This window comes from Schistocerca nitens, chromosome 5 (genome assembly GCF_023898315.1).
Source record: "Schistocerca nitens isolate TAMUIC-IGC-003100 chromosome 5, iqSchNite1.1, whole genome shotgun sequence".
NCBI lineage: Eukaryota > Metazoa > Arthropoda > Insecta > Orthoptera > Acrididae > Schistocerca > Schistocerca nitens.
This window is the reverse complement of record NC_064618.1, coordinates 800,969,912-800,989,837: the sequence shown is the minus strand read 5'-3', so window position 1 is coordinate 800,989,837 and position 19,926 is coordinate 800,969,912. Positions and strand designations below refer to the sequence as shown.

General features: G+C 45.7%; 1 protein-coding gene across 2 annotated transcripts in view; it reads left to right on the top strand.

Annotated features, from left to right (window-relative positions):
- LOC126259414 (uncharacterized) overlaps positions 1-19,926 on the top strand; it is a 188,946-nt gene extending 169,020 nt beyond the window's left edge. For both annotated transcript variants that reach the window (XM_049956194.1, XM_049956195.1), the window contains 2 exons: positions 814-1,026; positions 16,887-19,926. In XM_049956194.1, coding sequence (XP_049812151.1) covers positions 814-1,026; positions 16,887-18,950 — 2,277 coding nt within the window. In that variant the 3' untranslated portion in view covers positions 18,951-19,926. The remainder of the gene's footprint in view (positions 1-813; positions 1,027-16,886) is intronic.

Genomic DNA, 19,926 nt, shown 5'->3' with positions numbered 1-19,926 from the left:
ATGTCAGCTAAACACAACTCTGTGTTTCACAGATCTATGTAGAATGTGTGAGGAACATCCACCTTGGCTACACAGACAAGTCATTGATAGCAGAGCACTGTATCATCCAGGGACACATGCAGCTTTGAAGACACACAAGTCCCTGTTGTACCAGGCATTTCTGGGAGTCTATATTCAAGGAAGCAGTAAAAATAAGAGTGCAAATCTAATGAACAGAGACAGTGGATTCCATCTCAGCTCTGTATGGGTGGAACATGCTGGTGGTCACCCACAGACACCCATCCGCCACCTTTACCCCCACTGCTTGGGATTCTCAGTTCCTAACTACTGGTGTGAGTCCAGAAGATGAAAATTGCATAGAGTTGATAAATAACAGCATCCAGTAGCACCCAGGTACTTCACCAGAAGGTGAGAAGTAAGAAACTTGTTGAAACGTTGCTCCAAAAAAAACATATTATTCACCTGATTTTCTGAGATTTGCCAGTACAGTTAACTTAGAAAGTCTGCATTTGCTTTTAGCTGTATGTTTTCAATGTGTTACTCCATCCAAAATATGATTGAGGAGAACAAACTTCTAGAACTCTGAAATTTATTAAATTTTTCTGTGAGGATAGATTGCTACTTCCCATATAGTGGAGATGTTGAGTCACAGGCAGGCAGAACAAAAAGACTTTCCACATCACTTATTTTCGGTTGTTTGATTAAGTTTTTTCTGTATAATTTTGTGTTATACTTCTATTGGTAATTACAGTTTTTCCTGTATAAGCTGAAATTAAGGCTAAAACTAATTTTTTTTCCTCTCTCAATTCACAGTCTGAGTCACACGTGTGCTCTAGTGGTAATCAACAAACATGTGTATCAAGTCAGAGTCAAGAGCTGAGAGCATTCAACTCAACTGTTAGCATTAAGCAACAAACAGTAGAAGAAAATAATTCATTACAAGACAACCTTCATAAGTCAAAAATGTGTGAGCCTGCAGTAGAACACATTGGTGAAACTGAGAGTTCAAATGTCCAAAATGTCAAGGTAACACTTTCATAACTTTATAGTGCTATGCTTAATTTTTCTCCACAACTGTCTATATATTTCTTCTAATTTAAATATAACACAATTAAAGTGTATATTAAACAATTGAAAATCCAGGATGCAATAATGACAATATTATGAAAAGGACAATTGCTACAAACAAAGCTTTTGACCAAGCAGGCCATCATCATAATTGGACAACATACACACACACATACGTGCAAATAAAAATTCATACACACGTGACAACAGTTCTGGCTGCCAAGGCCAGACTGCCATATTGTGTAATTATATGTTGTGTACATTGTTAGAAGCCAACTGGTCAAAATTCACTAGCGAACTAGAACATAATATACAGTGAATCCCATCTACAATAGAAAATTATAAGTGCTTTACAGGATTAGTATGTGCCATCGCAAAGAAACATATCCCAAGAGGATAGAGGAAGGCTTATGACCCTGAAATCGCAGATGAGTTACTAAATTCCCTAGACTCAGCTAGAAGAGAAAAATGGATCAACCCCAAGGAAAATACAAATTTTCAGCACTCCAGCCAAAAAGCATGGTCTCTTTTATGGAAACTTGGTAGCAGTACTCCTAAATTCAGTGCTAAGTGCTCCAAGATACAACCAGATGCAATAGCAAACAGATTAGTTAGTCTGACAAAAAAACCTGCTGACAATGACAAGAAAGAGGCAAAAAGAATTCGTTCAGAATTAAAATCAAAGATGTCCCAGACTGCAGCAGTTTCTCAGTTTTCACTTGATATCATGGCTGTTGAGGTTTCCTCTGCATTAAAGGAAGTAAAATCAGGAAAGGCAGCTGGACTAGATGATATTTCCCAGAATTCCTATCACTCTGTGGTCCTAGAACAACTGAATGGCTTTGCTAAATTTTACATCAACATCTTACGCAATGGACAGCTACCACCAATACTCAAAATAGCTATAATTGTCGCAATACTGAAACCTGGGAAAAGTGGAGATAATGCAGAATATTGTAGGCCTATTGCCCTCCTGAGTGTCTGCTATAAGCTGCTGGAAAGAATAATATACACTCCTGGAAATGGAAAATAGAACACATTGACACCGGTGTGTCAGACCCACCATACTTGCTCCGGACACTGCGAGAGGGCTGTACAAGCAATGATCACACGCACGGCACAGCGGACACACCAGGAACCGCGGTGTTGGCCGTCGAATGGCGCTAGCTGCGCAGCATTTGTGCACCGCCGCCGTCAGTGTCAGCCAGTTTGCCGTGGCATACGGAGCTCCATCGCAGTCTTTAACACTGGTAGCATGCCGCGACAGCGTGGACGTGAACCGTATGTGCAGTTGACGGACTTTGAGCGAGGGCGTATAGTGGGCATGCGGGAGGCCGGGTGGACGTACCGCCGAATTGCTCAACACGTGGGGCGTGAGGTCTCCACAGTACATCGATGTTGTCGCCAGTGGTCGGCGGAAGGTGCACGTGCCCGTCGACCTGGGACCGGACCGCAGCGACGCACGGATGCACGCCAAGACCGTAGGATCCTACGCAGTGCCGTAGGGGACCGCACCGCCACTTCCCAGCAAATTAGGGACACTGTTGCTCCTGGGGTATCGGCGAGGACCATTCGCAACCGTCTCCATGAAGCTGGGCTACGGTCCCGCACACCGTTAGGCCGTCTTCCGCTCACGCCCCAACATCGTGCAGCCCGCCTCCAGTGGTGTCGCGACAGGCGTGAATGGAGGGACGAATGGAGACGTGTCGTCTTCAGCGATGAGAGTCGCTTCTGCCTTGGTGCCAATGATGGTCGTATGCGTGTTTGGCGCCGTGCAGGTGAGCGCCACAATCAGGACTGCATACGACCGAGGCACACAGGGCCAACACCCGGCATCATGGTGTGGGGAGCGATCTCCTACACTGGCCGTACACCACTGGTGGTCGTCGAGGGGACACTGAATAGTGCACGGTACATCCAAACCGTCATCGAACCCATCGTTCTACCATTCCTAGACCGGCAAGGGAACTTGCTGTTCCAACAGGACAATGCACGTCCGCATGTATCCCGTGCCACCCAACGTGCTCTAGAAGGTGTAAGTCAACTACCCTGGCCAGCAAGATCTCCGGATCTGTCCCCCATTGAGCATGTTTGGGACTGGATGAAGCGTCGTCTCACGCGGTGTGCACGTCCAGCACGGACGCTGGTCCAACTGAGGCGCCAGGTGGAAATGGCATGGCAAGCCGTTCCACAGGACTACATCCAGCATCTCTACGATCGTCTCCATGGGAGAATAGCAGCCTGCATTGCTGCGAAAGGTGGATATACATTGTACTAGTGCCGACATTGTGCATGCTCTGTTGCCTGTGTCTATGTGCCTGTGGTTCTGTCAGTGTGATCATGTGATGTATCTGACCCCAGGAATGTGTCAATAAAGTTTCCCCTTCCTGGGACAATGAATTCATGGTGTTCTTATTTCAATTTCCAGGAGTGTATAATGGAATCTCGGCTACAACCGTAGATAACATACCAATAGAGCAAGCTGGCTTTAGACCAAAGCGCAGTTGTACTGACCAGGTGCTGGCCCTAACAAGTCACATAGAGTGTTTCAGGACCGCAATAAGACTGTAGCTGTGTTTGTGGACCTGACATCAACATACGACACAATTTGGCAAAAAGCGATGATCATCAAATTCCTTAAAATAATCCCCTGCAAAACACTTGTTGAACAACATGTTGGCCAGCAGAGTAGTTGAAGTGCACCTAAATGGCAACGTAAGCAGACCTTACAAACTGAATGATGGACTACCACAAGGATCGGTCCTTGCCCCATTGCTGTTCAACATATACACTGCAGATTTACCAGCTACTACTGCTAGAAAGTTTATATACTCTGACGATCTTGCATTACCCCCAGGGGGTCCGCAACTCTTTTGTGGATATGTGCGTGGCGAGCACGGGGCCCTTCGCACTCCCTCTTCTTGGGAGTAATGTATCGAGCCTTCGTCTGGAGATGGACATTTGAAAACTCCTGGATCCTTTCCTCTCTTCTTTCCTCCCTGTGCGTGTCTGAAGACTGACCCATGCGTTCGCATGCGTAGCCAGTGACGGGGTAACACATAATTCCCCGCCCTGGGTAGACAAGTATGGCACGCACGTACCTCCTGGTAAAGGCCAAGCCCAGGGAGGGGTGATTGCCTGAGCTGTTACCTTCCGAACATGCCGATTAGTCCCTCCGTCCATTTCTCGGGAGGTGTGACCTGAGGTGTGGACAATCACCTAAGGCTGGAGTGCCCTCTGAGAGGGCCCCCACAAGGAAGGAGCACGCCATCGGAGACGCTGGAAATCGTGGGGGATTCATCTGCAATGGATTTCTCTTCTTCTTCTTCTTCTTCTTCTTCCCTGTCTTCTGCCCAAAATGAAACCCCTGTTCTGAAAATTCTACCACCAGCACCGAAGTTTCTTGTTGTCACCAGATTTGAAGGTCACGATTTCTCAACAGTCAACCCATTCATCATTTAGAAGGGCGTAGATGCGATTGTAGGACCAGTGAAATCTTGTACTCGATAAATTGCGCAACGGTACCTTGCTGTTGGAGACAGAAAGCGCCTTCCAGGCCCAAAAATTACTTTGAGCCACTCTTACGCACATTTCCTGTACAGGTGGAGGCCCACCGCACCTTGAATTCGTCGTGTGGTGTGGTGTATACCAGGTCACTCGACGGACTAACTGATGAGGAGATTCTGTCTTTCCTCTCTGATCAGGGAGTGACCGGCCGTCCATCGGGTCATAAAAAGGGTCAACAAGGACCTCATACCGACCCGAACCCTATTCCTGACATTCGACAATGTGCAATTGCCTTCACGAATTAAAGCGGGTTATGAGATCATTTCTGTTCGGCCACATATTCCCAGCCCTACAAGGTGTTACCAATGTCAGCGGTTTAACCATAAATGGCAGTCTTGTTAAAGTGCGTTACCTGTGGCAGGGACGCCCATGAGGGTGACTGTCCACCTCCGTCCCCTCGTTGCATTAACTGTATGGGCGACCATGCTGCCTCCTCTCGCGACTGCCCCGTCTACAAAGATGAGAAAAGTATACAGGAAATTTGAGTGGAAGAGAAAGTGTCAACCTCGGCTGCTCGCAAGTTATTCAATAGCAGAAAGCCCACTGTGCTTCCGGCAGGTCAATACAGTACCGTTCTCGCCTCTCCTCAGCCTACCAGGAAGGTAGCTACACAGACATGCGATCTAACATCTAGCGATTCAGTCGTCAGATCGGCCAGTGCTAAGATCGCCCGATCAACGTCTCCTCTTCCTCCTGCCAACCCTAAGGCTCAAACCTCATAATCTGCTACTGCTAAGATGAGGACCTCTAAATCAGATGCTCGGACCTTCAAAAAAGAACCGACACGCGAAGATTTCTTGCGTACACAAACTTCACAGCCATCAACTGTTCTTTTGACAAAATGTAATTCTTCAAAGATGGCTCATAGAAAAAAGAGTTCTCCATCTCCGCCGAGGCGCGTTTCTTCTCCTGCGCCACCCAGCGGTTGCCATCCCCAGCCATCTTTAGTTTCGCCAGGCCGCAGCGATGGCAGCCAATCATCTGGCCTTTCACCGGCGGAGGAAGCAGCCCCTCCTGACCAGCTCAGGAAGGTGGCAGATGCAACTGTTGAGTTGATGGACCATGACTCACCACCTCTCGATTGCAGCAGCAGTGCTCCCTTGAAGCCAGGCCCTCAGCGGCCATTTAGATGACCCTTTCTTGTTTCTTCTTTTTTAGTGGCACTTCTTCAATGGAATATTCGCAGCATTCTGTCTAATCGAGAGGAACTAAAATTGCTCCTTCGAATGCACTGCTCACTTGTCGTAGGTCTCCAAGAAACGAAGTTACGCCCATGCGATCGTATTGACCTGGCACACTATACCTCCATGCGTTTTGACCTACCCACTGTGGCAGGTATTCTGGCTCACGGAGGGGTCATGTTGCTGGTTCAGAATGATGTCTACTACGATACAATCACATTGCACACAGATCTGCAGGCAGTTGCCGTCCGAATTACTCACCCTACTTTCACATTTTCCATTTGTACTGTTTACACTCCATCATCATCTGCCTTTACTAGGGCAGACATGATACAACTGATTGCTCAGCTTCCTACACCATTTTTGTTGATTGGAGACTTTAATGCCCACCATCCCCTTTGGGGCTCTCCAGCATCCTGCGCGAGAGGCTCCCTCTTGGCAGACCTTTTCAATCACCGTGCACCTACCTTCCTTTTGGACACAGCGCATACCTATTCTCACTTGGACCTCTCAATATCCACTATCCAACTTGCACGTCGGTTCGAGTGGTATGCTCTGTCCGACACATTCTCGAGCGACCATCCCCTGCGTAATCCATCTCCTGCATCACACCCCTTCTCCACGTTCCACTAGCTGGAACATCTCCAAAACCGACTGGGGGCTTTTCACCTCCCTGGCGGCCTTCCATGATCAAAACTTCTCCAGCTGCGATAGTCAGGTCGCATACCTCAAGGACGTTATTGTCACTGCTGCTGAATATTCCATCCCTCGTACTTCCTCTTCTCCACGTCGAGTCCCAGTCCCCTGGTGGACTACAGCATGAAGCGACGCTATTCGTGCTCGGCGACATGCTTTATGCACCTTCCAACGCCACCCTACTATGGCGAACTGTATCAGTTACAAACGACTCCGTGCTCAATGTCGTCGTGTTATCAAAGAAAGCAAAAAGGCTTGCTGGGTGGCTTTCACCAGCTCATTCAACAGTTTTACTCCTCCTTCGGTTGTCTGGGGTGGCCTGCGGCAGCTATCTGGCACTAAGGTCCACTCCCCAATTTCTGGCCTGACTGTAGGGAATGAAGCCCTTGTGGATCCTGAGGATGTCTCAAATGCCTTCGGCCGCTTTTTCGCGGTGGTTTTGAGCTCTGCCCATTACCACCCTGCCTTCCTCCCCCAAAAACAAGCAGAGGAGGCACGGCCACCTTCTTTCCAGTCTTTGCATCGTGAAAGTTACAATGCCAATTTCACCGTGCGGGAAATCCTCTGCTCCGGGGCCCAATGGTATCCATATTCAGATGCTGAAGAACCTTTCTCCTGCAGGTAAAGGCTTTCTTCTTCGCACCTATAATCGCATCTGGACTGAAGGTCATATTCCCACACGCTGGTGTGAAGCAATTGTTGTTCCCATACCCAAACCAGGAAAGGACAAACACCTTCCTTCCAGTTATCGCCCCATCTCCCTTACCAGCTGCGTCTGCAAGGTGATGGAGCGCATGGTAAATTCTCGATTGGTTTGGCTCCTTTAATCTTGACGCCTCCTTACCATTGTCCAATGTGGCTTTCGTAGGCACCGCACTGCTGTTGACCACCTAGTTACCTTGTTGACCTTCATTATGAACAACTTTTTGCGTAAGCGCCAGACGGTGGCTGTGTTCTTCGATCTGGTGAAGGCCTAGACACCTGCTGGAGGGCGGGCATTCTCCGCACCATGCACACTTGGGGCCTTCGTGGTCACCTCCCTCTTTTTATTAATGCATTTTTAATGGATCGAATGTTCCGGGTACGTGTGGGTTCTGTTTTGTCAGATGCCTTTCGCCAGGAGAATGGGGTGCCACAGGGCTCTGTTTTGAGCGTGGCTCTTTTTGCCGTAGCTATCAATCCAATAATGGATTGCCTTCCAGCTGACATTTCAGGCTCCATTTTCATGGATGACTTTACGCTGCAGCACTCAGAGAACATGTCTCCTGGAGCGTTGTCTTCAGCGTTGTCTCGACCGTCTATATACCTGGAGTGTTGCTGATGGTTTCCGTTTTTCTGGTGAGAAAATGGTCTGTATGAACGTCTGGCATTACAAACAGTTTCTTCCTCCATCCTTACATCTTGGTCCCGTTGCTCTCCCATTCATGGAGACAACAAAATTTTTAGGTCTTATATTTTGACTAAAGTTCAGTCTTGATCACACCATTTATGTTTCAATGATATAGGTAACTGGTTTCGGTTATTTTTACATAACCATCATCAGACCCATGGCTCCCTTAGGATGGTAGGTGGAGCTCTCCTCAGCTGCTACGAAGTCAACTGATCAGCTGAGGAGAGCTCCGCCTACCATCCTAAGGGAGCCATGGGTCTGATGACGGTTATGTAAAAATAACCGAAACCGGTTACCTATATCATTGAAACATAAATGGTGTGATCAAGACTGAACTTTAGTCAAAATATAATAATCTATTGATCACTGTATTCCAAAAATGTTTACCAAAATTTTAGGTCTTACATTTGACAGGAAACTTTGCTGGTCTCCACATGTGTCTTACTTGGCTGCTCGTTGTACCCGTTCCCTAAATGTCCTCCGTGTTCTCAGCGGTACATCATGGGGAGCAGATCGAATGGTCCTGCTTCACTTATATCGGTCCATTGTCCGATCAAAGCTGGATTATGGGAGCTTTGTCTGCTCTTCTGCCCGGCCGTCCATCTTACGCTGTCTAAACTCTATCCACCATCGAGGGTTACGTCTGGTGACTGGAGCATTCTGCACCAGCCCTGTTGAGAGTCTGTATGCCGAATTACCGCTAAACTACCGGCACAATATGTTGCTTCGTCGGTACGCCTGTCGACTGATGTCAATGCCGAACCACCAGTCATATTTCTCCTTCTTTGACGACTCTCTTGACCGCCAATACGGGCTGTATGTCTCTGCTGTTACCTCCTGGAGTTTGCTTTCGTCGCCTGCTTCAGCAACTTGATTTTACCCTCCCTATGACTTTTCGAGTTGGTGAGAGCCTGACACCACCTGGGCTCCAGGCTCAGGTACGAGTTTACCTTGAACTCAGCTCGCTCCAAAAGGAGAGGACCGCGGATTCAATATACCACTCAAGGTTTGTGGAACTTCGTTTGAGGCTCGCTAATAACGTCTTTATTTACACAGATTGCTCCAAGACTACTGCTGGCATCGGATGTGCCTTTGTCGTCAGGGATGATACCTTTCAGTATCGGCTCCTTGACCAGTGTTCAAGCTTTATAGCTGAGCTTTTTGCTCTCTATCAGGCTGTTCAGTATATCCGCCGCCATCGTCATTCTTCCTATGCCATCTGCTCTGATTCTGTGAGTGCCATTCAGAGTCTCCGTGACCCATATTCGGACCACCCTCTTGTGCAACAAATTCAATGGTCCCTTGAGTAGCTAGCTGATACCGGCGCTCGTGTCCTTTTTTTGTGGATTCCTGGCCACATTGGTATGCCTGGGAATGAAGCTGCTGATGCTGCGCGGCCAAGGCTGCTGTCCTGCCTCGGATAGCTTCCTTTTGTGTTCCATCCACTGATGTTAGTGGGGTTCTTTTTTGGTGTGTTTCATCATTGTGGCATGAGGCTTGGTCCTCTCTCCATGAAAATAAGCTTAGGGTCATGAAACCAATCCTGATGGCTTGGACAACCTCCTCACGCTCTTCCCGGCGAGAGGAGGTCGTTTTGACCAGGTTGTGGATTGGGCATTGCCAATTTTGCCACCGCTACCTGTTGTCAGGTGACCCCGCCCCGCAGTGCCCCTGTGGTCATCCATTGACGGTGCGCCATATTTTATTGTCCTGTCCCCGTTTTATCCACTCTCGTGTTGTCCTGTGTCTGCCGTCTAGCTTACAGGAACTTTTAGCTGATGACACTCGAGCAGCTGCCCGTATCCTTCATTTTATTACATTGACGGACTTGTCCAAAACAATCTAACTCTTTTTATTTTGTTTATCTGTGTCTTTGTGATTACTTTCTGGTGTTGCCCCATTGGGTTTTTTGTACGCTATTAGACTAACATTTGTGACTGGGTGCTAATGACCTTAGTAGTTGAGCGCCCTAAACAGAAAAAAAAAATCTTGCATTGACAGCCCAGTCCAATGACTTCGCAGCAGCAGAAACTGCGCTCACAGAAAATATTTAGAGACTCTACAAGTTCTTCAAAACTTGGAGACTGAAACCAAACACAACCTAAACAGAGGTCAGCAGCTTCCATCTGAGCAACAGACAAGCCAACTATATTCCTAAAGTTCAATATCGTGGCCACCTGCTGAAGTTCAATCCTTACCCTAAATATCTAGGAGTCATCTTGCATTAATCCTTGACCTACAGTGCACATCTAAGCAAAACATCTGCTAAAATCAAAAGCCGTAACAACATCCTACACAGACTAACAGGACAGGCTGGGGTCCCTCTGCATCTACTCTCAGAACTATAGCACTTGGCCTAGTGGTAGTAGCTGAATACTGCAGTCCAGTATGGCTTAACAGTACCCATACAAAGAAGGTAGATGTCCAGCTGAATGACACTATGAGGATTATATCCAGTCTACTCCTCTGAAGTGGCTACCGGTACTTTCTAACATTCCACTTCCTCATCTCCGAAGAGCATTAGCACTGAAGAAAGAATCATAAGCACTGTGACAACTCTGTCTTGCCAGTACGTGAAGACTGTGTACATGAAGATCTCAGGCTGAAATCTCCGAAACAAGCAACCTCTGGGTTTCAACCAACCCAGGAAAATCTGGACTTCACTTAACCGGATAACAACCCAACATGGCAGATGTCAGTTTTGGAAGCTCAAGTGGAAGATTGCTGATAGCCTTTCTGCAACTGTGCAGATGTGCTTCAGACAATCAGGCACATTGTTATGGACTGCCCACTTCGAAGGTTCAGTGGTTCAGTGGAGGATATCGATCAGGCCAGTGAGGAAGCTGTGGAGTGGTTAAGGACACTGGACATACATCTGTAGTAATACTGATGTTACTCATATATCGAGGTCTAAACCTGTATATGTTTGTAAATATGCAAATAATTGTATTTTGTAACAACACACTTTATCTTCAAGCCATAGGTCGATAGACACACAAACATACACACAAAATTCTAGCTTTCGCAACCAACGGTTGCCTCATCAGGAAAGAGGGAAGGAGAGGGAAAGACGAAAGGATGTGGGTTTTAAGGGAGAGGGTAAGGAGTCATTCCAATCCCGGGAGCGGAAAGACTTACCTTAGGGGGAAAAAAGGATGGGTATACACTCGCACGCACACACATATCCATCCACACATATACAGACACAAGCAGACATATTCAAAGACAAAGAGTTTGGGCAGAGATGTCAGTTGAGGCGGAAGTGCAGAGACAAAGATGTTGCATGACAGGTGAGGTATGAGTGGCAGCAACTTGAAATTAGCGGAGATTGAGGCCTGGTGGGTAACGGGAAGAGAGGATATATTGAAGAGCAGGTTCCCATCTCCGGAGTTCGGATAGGTTGGTGTTAGTGGGAAGTATCCAGATAACCTGGACGGTGTAACACTGTGCCAAGATGTGCTGGCCATGCACCAAGGCATGTTTAGCCACAGGGTGATCCTCATTACCAACAAACACTGTCTGCCTGTGTCCATTCATGCGAATGGACTGTTTGTTGCTGGTCATTCCCACATAGAAAGCTTCACAGTGTAGGCAGGTCAGTTGGTAAATCACGTGGGTGCTTTCACACGTGGCTCTGCCTTTGATCGTGTACACCTTCCGGGTTACAGGACTGGAGTAGGTGGTGGTGGGAGGGTGCATGGGACAGGTTTTACACCGGGGGCGGTTACAAGGGTAGGAGCCAGAGGGTAGGGAAGGTGGTTTGGGGATTTCATAGGGATGAACTAAGAGGTTACGCAGGTTAGGTGGACGGCGGAAAGACACTCTTGGTGGAGTGGGGAGGATTTCATGAAGGATGGATCTCATTTCAGGGCAGGATTTGAGGAAGTCGTATCCCTGCTGGAGAGCCACATTCAGAGTCTGGTCCAGTCCCGGAAAGTATCCTGTCACAAGTGGGGCACTTTTGTGGTTCTTCTGTGGGAGGTTCTGGGTTTGAGGTGATGAGGAAGTGGCTCTGGTTATTTGCTTCTGTACCAGGTCGGGAGGGTAGTTGCGGGATGCGAAAGCTGTTGTCAGGTTTCAAATAACTTCCGGGAATTCAGCCAGGTAACACTTTCAGCAACCGCCGATATTTCGGCGGGAGAACACCCCGCCATTTTCAAGGCAAACTGTAACGGACAGGCGGCGTGCATGCAAATTTAATACCTCGGTTCTGCGACAGAAGCAGGAAAGATAACACACACACTGAACACTAGTGCCACCAAAGATGACCAAAGTCAGAGCTATCGATAGTGAGACTATGAATTCACAGGTGAGGCAGCATTGACTCTGTTCCTCTGTTTTTTGACAAGGGAGAGAGCCGGATTCCAAACAGAGTTTAAACAGAAACCTCCATCCCTGTTAACGAGGTTGCTCGCTAGTTTAATCTCAACTGCCTCCTTAATGACACTGTCCCAATAGCTGGACGTGCATGCCAATATCTCGGTGTTATTATATAACATGGGGTGACCAGTATCCAAGCAATGTTCGGCAATAGCAGATCTATTTGGCTGCTGTAATCGTGTGTGCCGTTTATGCTCAGTACATCTGTCCTCCACGGTCCTGATAGTTTGACCAATATATGCCATACCGCAGCTACAGGGAATACGATACACACCTGCCTTACGCAATCCAAGATCATCCTTAACGGAACTCAAAAGTGCTCTAATTTTAGATGGAGGTCGGAAAACACATTTCACATCGTATTTCCGTAAAATACGACCGATCTTATTGGACGTGTTTCCTACGTAAGGCAAAAAGGCAGTAGACTTAGGTGTTGACTCAGAATTATCATCAATCACCCGATGTACAGTTGGTCGATAGCGCAACGCACGTTCAATCTGTCTATCACTATAACCATTTTGACGAAATGTAACTTCAAGATGGGACAGCTCAGCTGGCAAAGTCTCAGCGTCAGAAACGACATGTGCCCTGTGTACCAAGGTACGAAGTACCCCTTCACGCTGAGCCGAATGGTGACAACTATTAGCTTGTAAGTACAAATCGGTGTGAGTACGTTTCCTGTAGACTGCATGTCCCAATGATCCATCATCCTTCCTCCTAACCAACACGTCGAGAAAGGGAAGGCAACCATCCTCTTCCACCTCCATCGTAAAACGAATGTTCGGGTGGATCGAGTTCAGATGTTCGTTTTACGATGGAGGTGGAAGAGGATGGTTGCCTTCCCTTTCTCGACGTGTTGGTTAGGAGGAAGGATGATGGATCATTGGGACATGCAGTCTACAGGAAACGTACTCACACCGATTTGTACTTACAAGCTAATAGTTGTCACCATTCGGCTCAGCGTGAAGGGGTACTTCATACCTTGGTACACAGGGCACATGTCGTTTCTGACGCTGAGACTTTGCCAGCTGAGCTGTCCCATCTTGAAGTTACATTTCGTCAAAATGGTTATAGTGATAGACAGATTGAACGTGCGTTGCGCTATCGAGCAACTGTACATCGGGTGATTGATGATAATTCTGAGTCAACACCTAAGTCTACTGCCTTTTTGCCTTACGTAGGAAACACGTCCAATAAGATCGGTCGTATTTTACGGAAATACGATGTGAAATGTGTTTTCCGACCTCCATCTAAAATTAGAGCACTTTTGAGTTCCGTTAAGGATGATCTTGGATTGCGTAAGGCAGGTGTGTATCGTATTCCCTGTAGCTGCGGTATGGCATATATTGGTCAAACTATCAGGACCGTGGAGGACAGATGTACTGAGCATAAACGGCACACACGATTACAGCAGCCAAATAGATCTGCTATTGCCGAACATTGCTTGGATACTGGTCACCCCATGTTATATAATAACACCGAGATATTGGCATGCACGTCCAGCTATTGGGACAGTGTCATTAAGGAGGCAGTTGAGATTAAACTAGCGAGCAACCTCGTTAACAGGGATGGAGGTTTCTGTTTAAACTCTGTTTGGAATCCGGCTCTCTCCCTTGTCAAAAAACAGAGGAACAGAGTCAATGCTGCCTCACCTGTGAATTCATAGTCTCACTATCGATAGCTCTGACTTTGGTCATCTTTGGTGGCACTAGTGTTCAGTGTGTGTGTTATCTTTCCTGCTTCTGTCGCAGAACCGAGGTATTAAATTTGCATGCACGCCGCCTGTCCGTTGCAGTTTGCCTTGAAAATGGCGGGGTGTTCTCCCGCCGAAATATCGGCGGTTGCTGAAAGTGTTACCTGGCTGAATTCCCGGAAGTTATTTGAAAGTTGTATACGCCAGGAGAAACTCAGGTCTCATGTTGTCAGGTTGTTGGTGTAATGGTTCAGAGATTCCGGACTGGAGCAGATTCGTTTGCCACGAAGACCTAGGCTGTAGGGAAGGAACCGTTTGATGTGGAATGGGTGGCAGCTGTCATAATGGAGGTACTGTTGCTTGTTGGTGGGTTTGATGTGGACGGACGTGTGAAGCTGGCCATTGGACAGATGGAGGTCAACGTCAAGGAAAGTGGCGTGGGATTTGGAGTAGGACCAGATGAATCTGATGGAACCAAAGGAGTTGAGGTTGGAAATTCTGGAGTTCTTCTCCACTGTGAGTCCAGATCATGAAGATGTCATCAATAAATCTGTACCAAACTTTGGGTTGGCAGGCCTGGGTAACCAAGAAGGCTTCTTCTAAGCGACCAATGAATAGGTTGGCGTACGAGGGGGCCATCCTGGTACCCATGGCTGTTCCCTTTAATTGTTGGTATGTCTGGCCTTCAAAAGTGAAGAATTTGTGGGTCAGGATGAAGCTGGCTAAGGTAATGAGGAAAGAGGTTTTAGGTAGGGTCGCAGGTGATCGGTACGAAAGGAAGTGCTCCATCGCAGCGAGGCCCTGGACGTGCGGAATATTCCGCTGCGATGGAGCACTTCCTTTCACACCGATCACCTGCGACCCTACCTAAAACCTCTTTCCTCATTACCTTAGCCAGCTTCATCCTGACCCACAACTTCTTCACTTTTGAAGGCCAGACATACCAACAATTAAAGGGAACAGCCAAGGGTACCGGGATGGCCCCCTCGTACGCCAACCTATTCATTGGTCGCTTAGAGGAAGCTTTCTTGGTTACCCAGGCCTGCCAACCCAAAGTTTGGTACAGGTTTATTGATGACATCTTCATTGTCTGGACTCACAGTGAAGAAGAACTCCAGAATTTCCAACCTCAACTCCTTTGGTTCCATCAGATTCACCTGGCCCTACTCCAAATCCCACGCCACTTTCCTTGACGTTGACCTCCATCTGTCCAATGGCCAGCTTCACACGTCCGTCCACATCAAACCCACCAACAAGCAACAGTACCTCCATTATGACAGCTGCCACCCATTCCACATCAAACGGTTCCTTCCCTACAGCCTAGGTCTTCGTGGCAAACGAATCTGCTCCAGTCAGGAATCTCTGAACCATTACACCAACAACCTGACAACAGCTTTCGCATCCCGCAACTACCCTCCCGACCTGGTACAGAAGCAAATAACCAGAGCCACTTCCTCATCACCTCAAACCCAGAACCTCCCACAGAAGAACCACAAAAGTGCCCCACTTGTGACAGGATACTTTCCGGGACTGGACCAGACTCTGAATGTGGCTCTCCAGCAGGGATACGACTTCCTCAAATCCTGCCCTGAAATGAGATCCATCCTTCATGAAATCCTCCCCACTCCACCAAGAGTGTCTTTCCGCCGTCCACCTAACCTTCGTAACCTGTTAGTTCATCCCTATGAAATCCCCAAACCAGCTTCCCTACCCTCTGGCTCCTACCTTTGTAACCGCCCCTGGTGTAAAACCTGTCCCATGCACCCTCCCACCACCACCTACTCCAGTCCTGTAACCCGGAAGGTGTACACGATCAAAGGCAGAGCCACGTGCGAAAGCACCCATGTGATTTACCAACTGACCTGCCTACACTGTGAAGCTTTCTATGTGGGAATGACCAGCAACAAACAGTCCATTCGCATGAATGGACACAGGCAGACAGTGTTTGTTGGTAATGAGGATCACCCTGTGGCTAAACATGCCTTGGTGCACGGCCATCACATCTTGGCACAGTGTTACACCGTCCGGGTTATCTGGATACTTCCCACTAACACCAACCTGTCAGAACTCCGGAGATGGGAACTTGCCCTTCAGTATATCCTCTCTTCTCGTTATCCGCCAGGCCTCAATTTCCGCTAATTTCAATTTGCTGTCTTTCAACAACATCTTTGCCTCCGTACTTCTGCCTCGACTGACATCTCTGCCCAAACTCTTTGCCTTTACAAATATCTGCTTGTGTCTGTGTATGTGCGGATGGATATGTGTGTGTGTGCGAGTTTATACCTGTCCCTTTTCCCCCCTAAGGTAAGTCTTTCCACTCCCGGGATTGGAATGACTCCTTACACTCTCCCTTAAAATCCACATCCTTTCGTCTTTCCCTCTCCTTCCCTCTTTCCTGATGAGGCAACAGTTTGTTGCGAAAGCTTGAATTTTGTGTGTATGTTTGTGTTTGTTTGTGTGTCTATCGACCTGCCAGCACTTTCGTTCGGTAAGTCACATCATCTGTGTTTTTAGATATATGTTTCCCGCGTGGAATGTTTCCCTCTATTATATTCAATCGAGAGAGGGAGAGGGAGGGAGGGAAACACTCCATGTGGGAAAAACATATCTAAAAACAAAGATTATGTAACTTACCAAACGAAAGCGTTGGTATGTTGATAGACACACACTCTTTCCTGATGAAGCAACCGTGGGTTGCGAAAGCCTGAATTTTGTGTGTGTGTTTGTGTGTCTATCAACATACCAATGCTTTCGTTTGGTAAGTTACGTCATCTTTGTTTATGTATATGTGTGTGTGTGTGTGTGTGTGTGTGTGTGTGTGTGTGTGTTTTCCATGTTGAAGTAGTATATAGAAGTTATATATAGACGTTTTACTTAGATATGTTTAACACACTGCTTCTTTTCCCAACAGGTTGGATTGATTGATAACAGAAATTATCAACCATTGGATGCAGAAAATGCTGAAAAATTAAGATATATGGTGAAAGGAAATAATGGCATGTACAAATGCACAGCAACAAGTGAAAACTTACCAAAAGACAAGGGGAAATACAAAGTAGAAACTAATGGTGTAGTACACATATTAAGTTTTGGAGATGATTTTTCTGGCATAATCAAACCAAGGTGCTCTTCTATGGAAGAAGAAATGCATTTAGGAAGGGTAAAGAGACCTGTCCAAGTTCACTATGATGAAATTTGTATACCCAATGTTTCGTATTATAGATCACCACATTTTAGTGCTACGAATTCAGTAAAGCAAAAGGACAATATTGGTTGCAGCAGTGGCCCTGTTCTGTTTGAGAGGGATAATGCACTAGATACTGCGTCTGGTAGTTGCAGTCATTTACAAATTAACAGTGAATTGAAAGTTTCTCAGCATTCTTTAGCAAAACCCATTACCAGCAAGACTGCTGATGTATCACCCAAAGAGGTCTTGTTGAATGCTGCCATGAAATTGGCATCTTTGAAAGAACTTCAAACCATTCCTTCAATCCGTGCACTTCGTACAACTTTGATACAGCAAGGAGTTGACAAGGCCATAGAGCAAACAAAATTGTCATCTTCGGTGTATCCTGAGTGTTATATTTCTACTTGCTCACAGGATTTTTCTTTACATGAAATCCCACTAAAATCAAGATCAAGAACAGTCACAACTGCTTCAGATAGCTGCAACACATTAGACAGATTTGAAGATTGTTCTAATACAAACACTGCTGGATCTTTGACAGAAATTTATTCATCAGTATTTGAAGGTTCAGCTAAGAATGATTGTAACAATATAAACAGGTCTCAGAACTGTAGACCTCAAAGTTTTCACAGGAAAATGTCATTTGAAAAGATCGTGCCTCCAGACCCTGTTGCACCATCAGTTCACAGTAAGACATGTGTAATTGCTAATCCTGTTAGAGTGAATGTTGGGAAATTGTTATCGTGTTCCAAAATACAAGTATTCTTCACAACGGAACTTTATGTAAATGCTGATTGTCTGCCTAGATTAACTGACTGTAAACTACACAATATGTCACCAAACTCACAGGCATCATCAAATGGGGAAGGTGATTTGATTAAATCTTTCCTTCAATTAATGGCATTTAATGCAGCTCAGAAAGCCTGCTCAAGTTTCAGCAATCAACCTAGTATGGCAAATCAGTCTCCAAGATTCAAAATTTCTGAAAGAAACAAACTGCATGCAACTTCCCCTAGTGAATGTGTTGTTAATCCAAATAAAATGACACTTTCTCATGCATACAACTTTTTAAAATGTACATGTCTTTCCATAGAAACAAGAGAATCCATTTCATCTACGTTTTCTCACTGTAAGTGCCCTCCTTCGGTTAAATTCCAGGGTGTATCTGCTTTCTATACTGTGATGGGCTCTCAAGCAAAAAGAATAACTCCTCGTAGACAGTTAATTGACATAATTCATAACATTAAATCAGATGTAAAGGATAGAAGCAATATTTGTGACAGACAGCACTGTTTTTATTTTCATGTTGATGAAGAAGAATCAGTTGAAGGGTTTTACTCAACAGTAGAAAAATACTGCTCAGCTCTTTCTAAATTTCACAGCCATCAATATACCTCATCAAGAAGCATTGAGATACTTCTGCGCGACATATGGTTACCGGGACACAAGCATAGTATATCATTTTATGTAAACTTACCCTTGCAGAAATGTAAATGCAGCTATTGTGGTTTGGATACTACTGTAGAATTATGCCTCAATTGTGGTGAACTTTTTGAGCGGACAGAATTGGGGAATTATGTTCCTTTCGACGATCAAAAAACTCCAGAGCATGTAAATATGAAAATGGAAACTAGCGAAGCAGCTGTCGAAGTTTTGAACCTGGTAAATAATCTGTATTTATGCAAACCAGTTGTTGTTGTACAACAAACTGATACCAATGTGTGTAAGCAGAATAAAACTAGTGGACGTATAAGGAAAAAACGTAAGCATCTGTGCTGCACAGTCTAGGAAAGCTTCAGCACAAAACAGGACGGTATTTTGTTGCATAATACATTGGAAATGTGCGAAATAAGGACATTTCAGTGTTCAAGGGGGAACCAACCTCTATGTATATTATTCTGTTAATAGCTGTGATAATGTAAGTTGCTGTTTTTCAAGATAATGTTTCCAAAGAAAGAAAATTATTATATTAAGTGAATGGTATCAGCACTGGAGCACAAAGGTCCCAGTATTTGAAATCAATTAAACCAGATAATGATTATTCCCCCCCCTCCCCCCCCCCCTTCCTATGCACACTACCACTGCATAAGTGATGAATTATCTTCTTACAAATGTTTCCTTTGTCAGAAGGGACAGATAGGGAATGTTAAAATTTGGGTGCCCTCACTGTAATTTTTTCTGTAAATATTTTCACCTTTCATGGTGGTTTGTTTTTCTCCCTCTCTGATGATGGTGAACATCATCTTACCATTAACGGTTTTTTGTGTGCGTGTGTTTTCTCATCGAGCTAAGCCTTTTCTTTTTAATTTCTTCAAATGAACAGTTGAATTAAGAAACTAGAGACTCAACAACTCCTGTGTGTGTGTGTGTGTGTGTGTGTGTGTGTGTGTAGGGGGGACCTAAATCAGTTGTTCCTTTTTCCAGTAAGTAAATGCTCTTCTGTCACAAGTTGTAATTTTCAGTTTGACTTTTGAAAGGTAACAGACTAACCCCCCACCCCCAGTATTGTGGAGAATATTTTCTTTTATGGATGATTCTGTGCAACAGAAAAGTAATATTTTATAATAGAAGGAATATTTATTTGTATTTTTCACATGACTGACAGGAAACATAAGCTCCATGTGTTCTAGCTGGACATAAATAATTTATTTTAATAATCACAACAGTTGTTATAGTGATGTTATTTGTGTATATATATCTATAATAATGTTTTTCCTGTGCCTTCTGATTTGTTTGTAACATATGTGGTGTCTGTTTTACACTA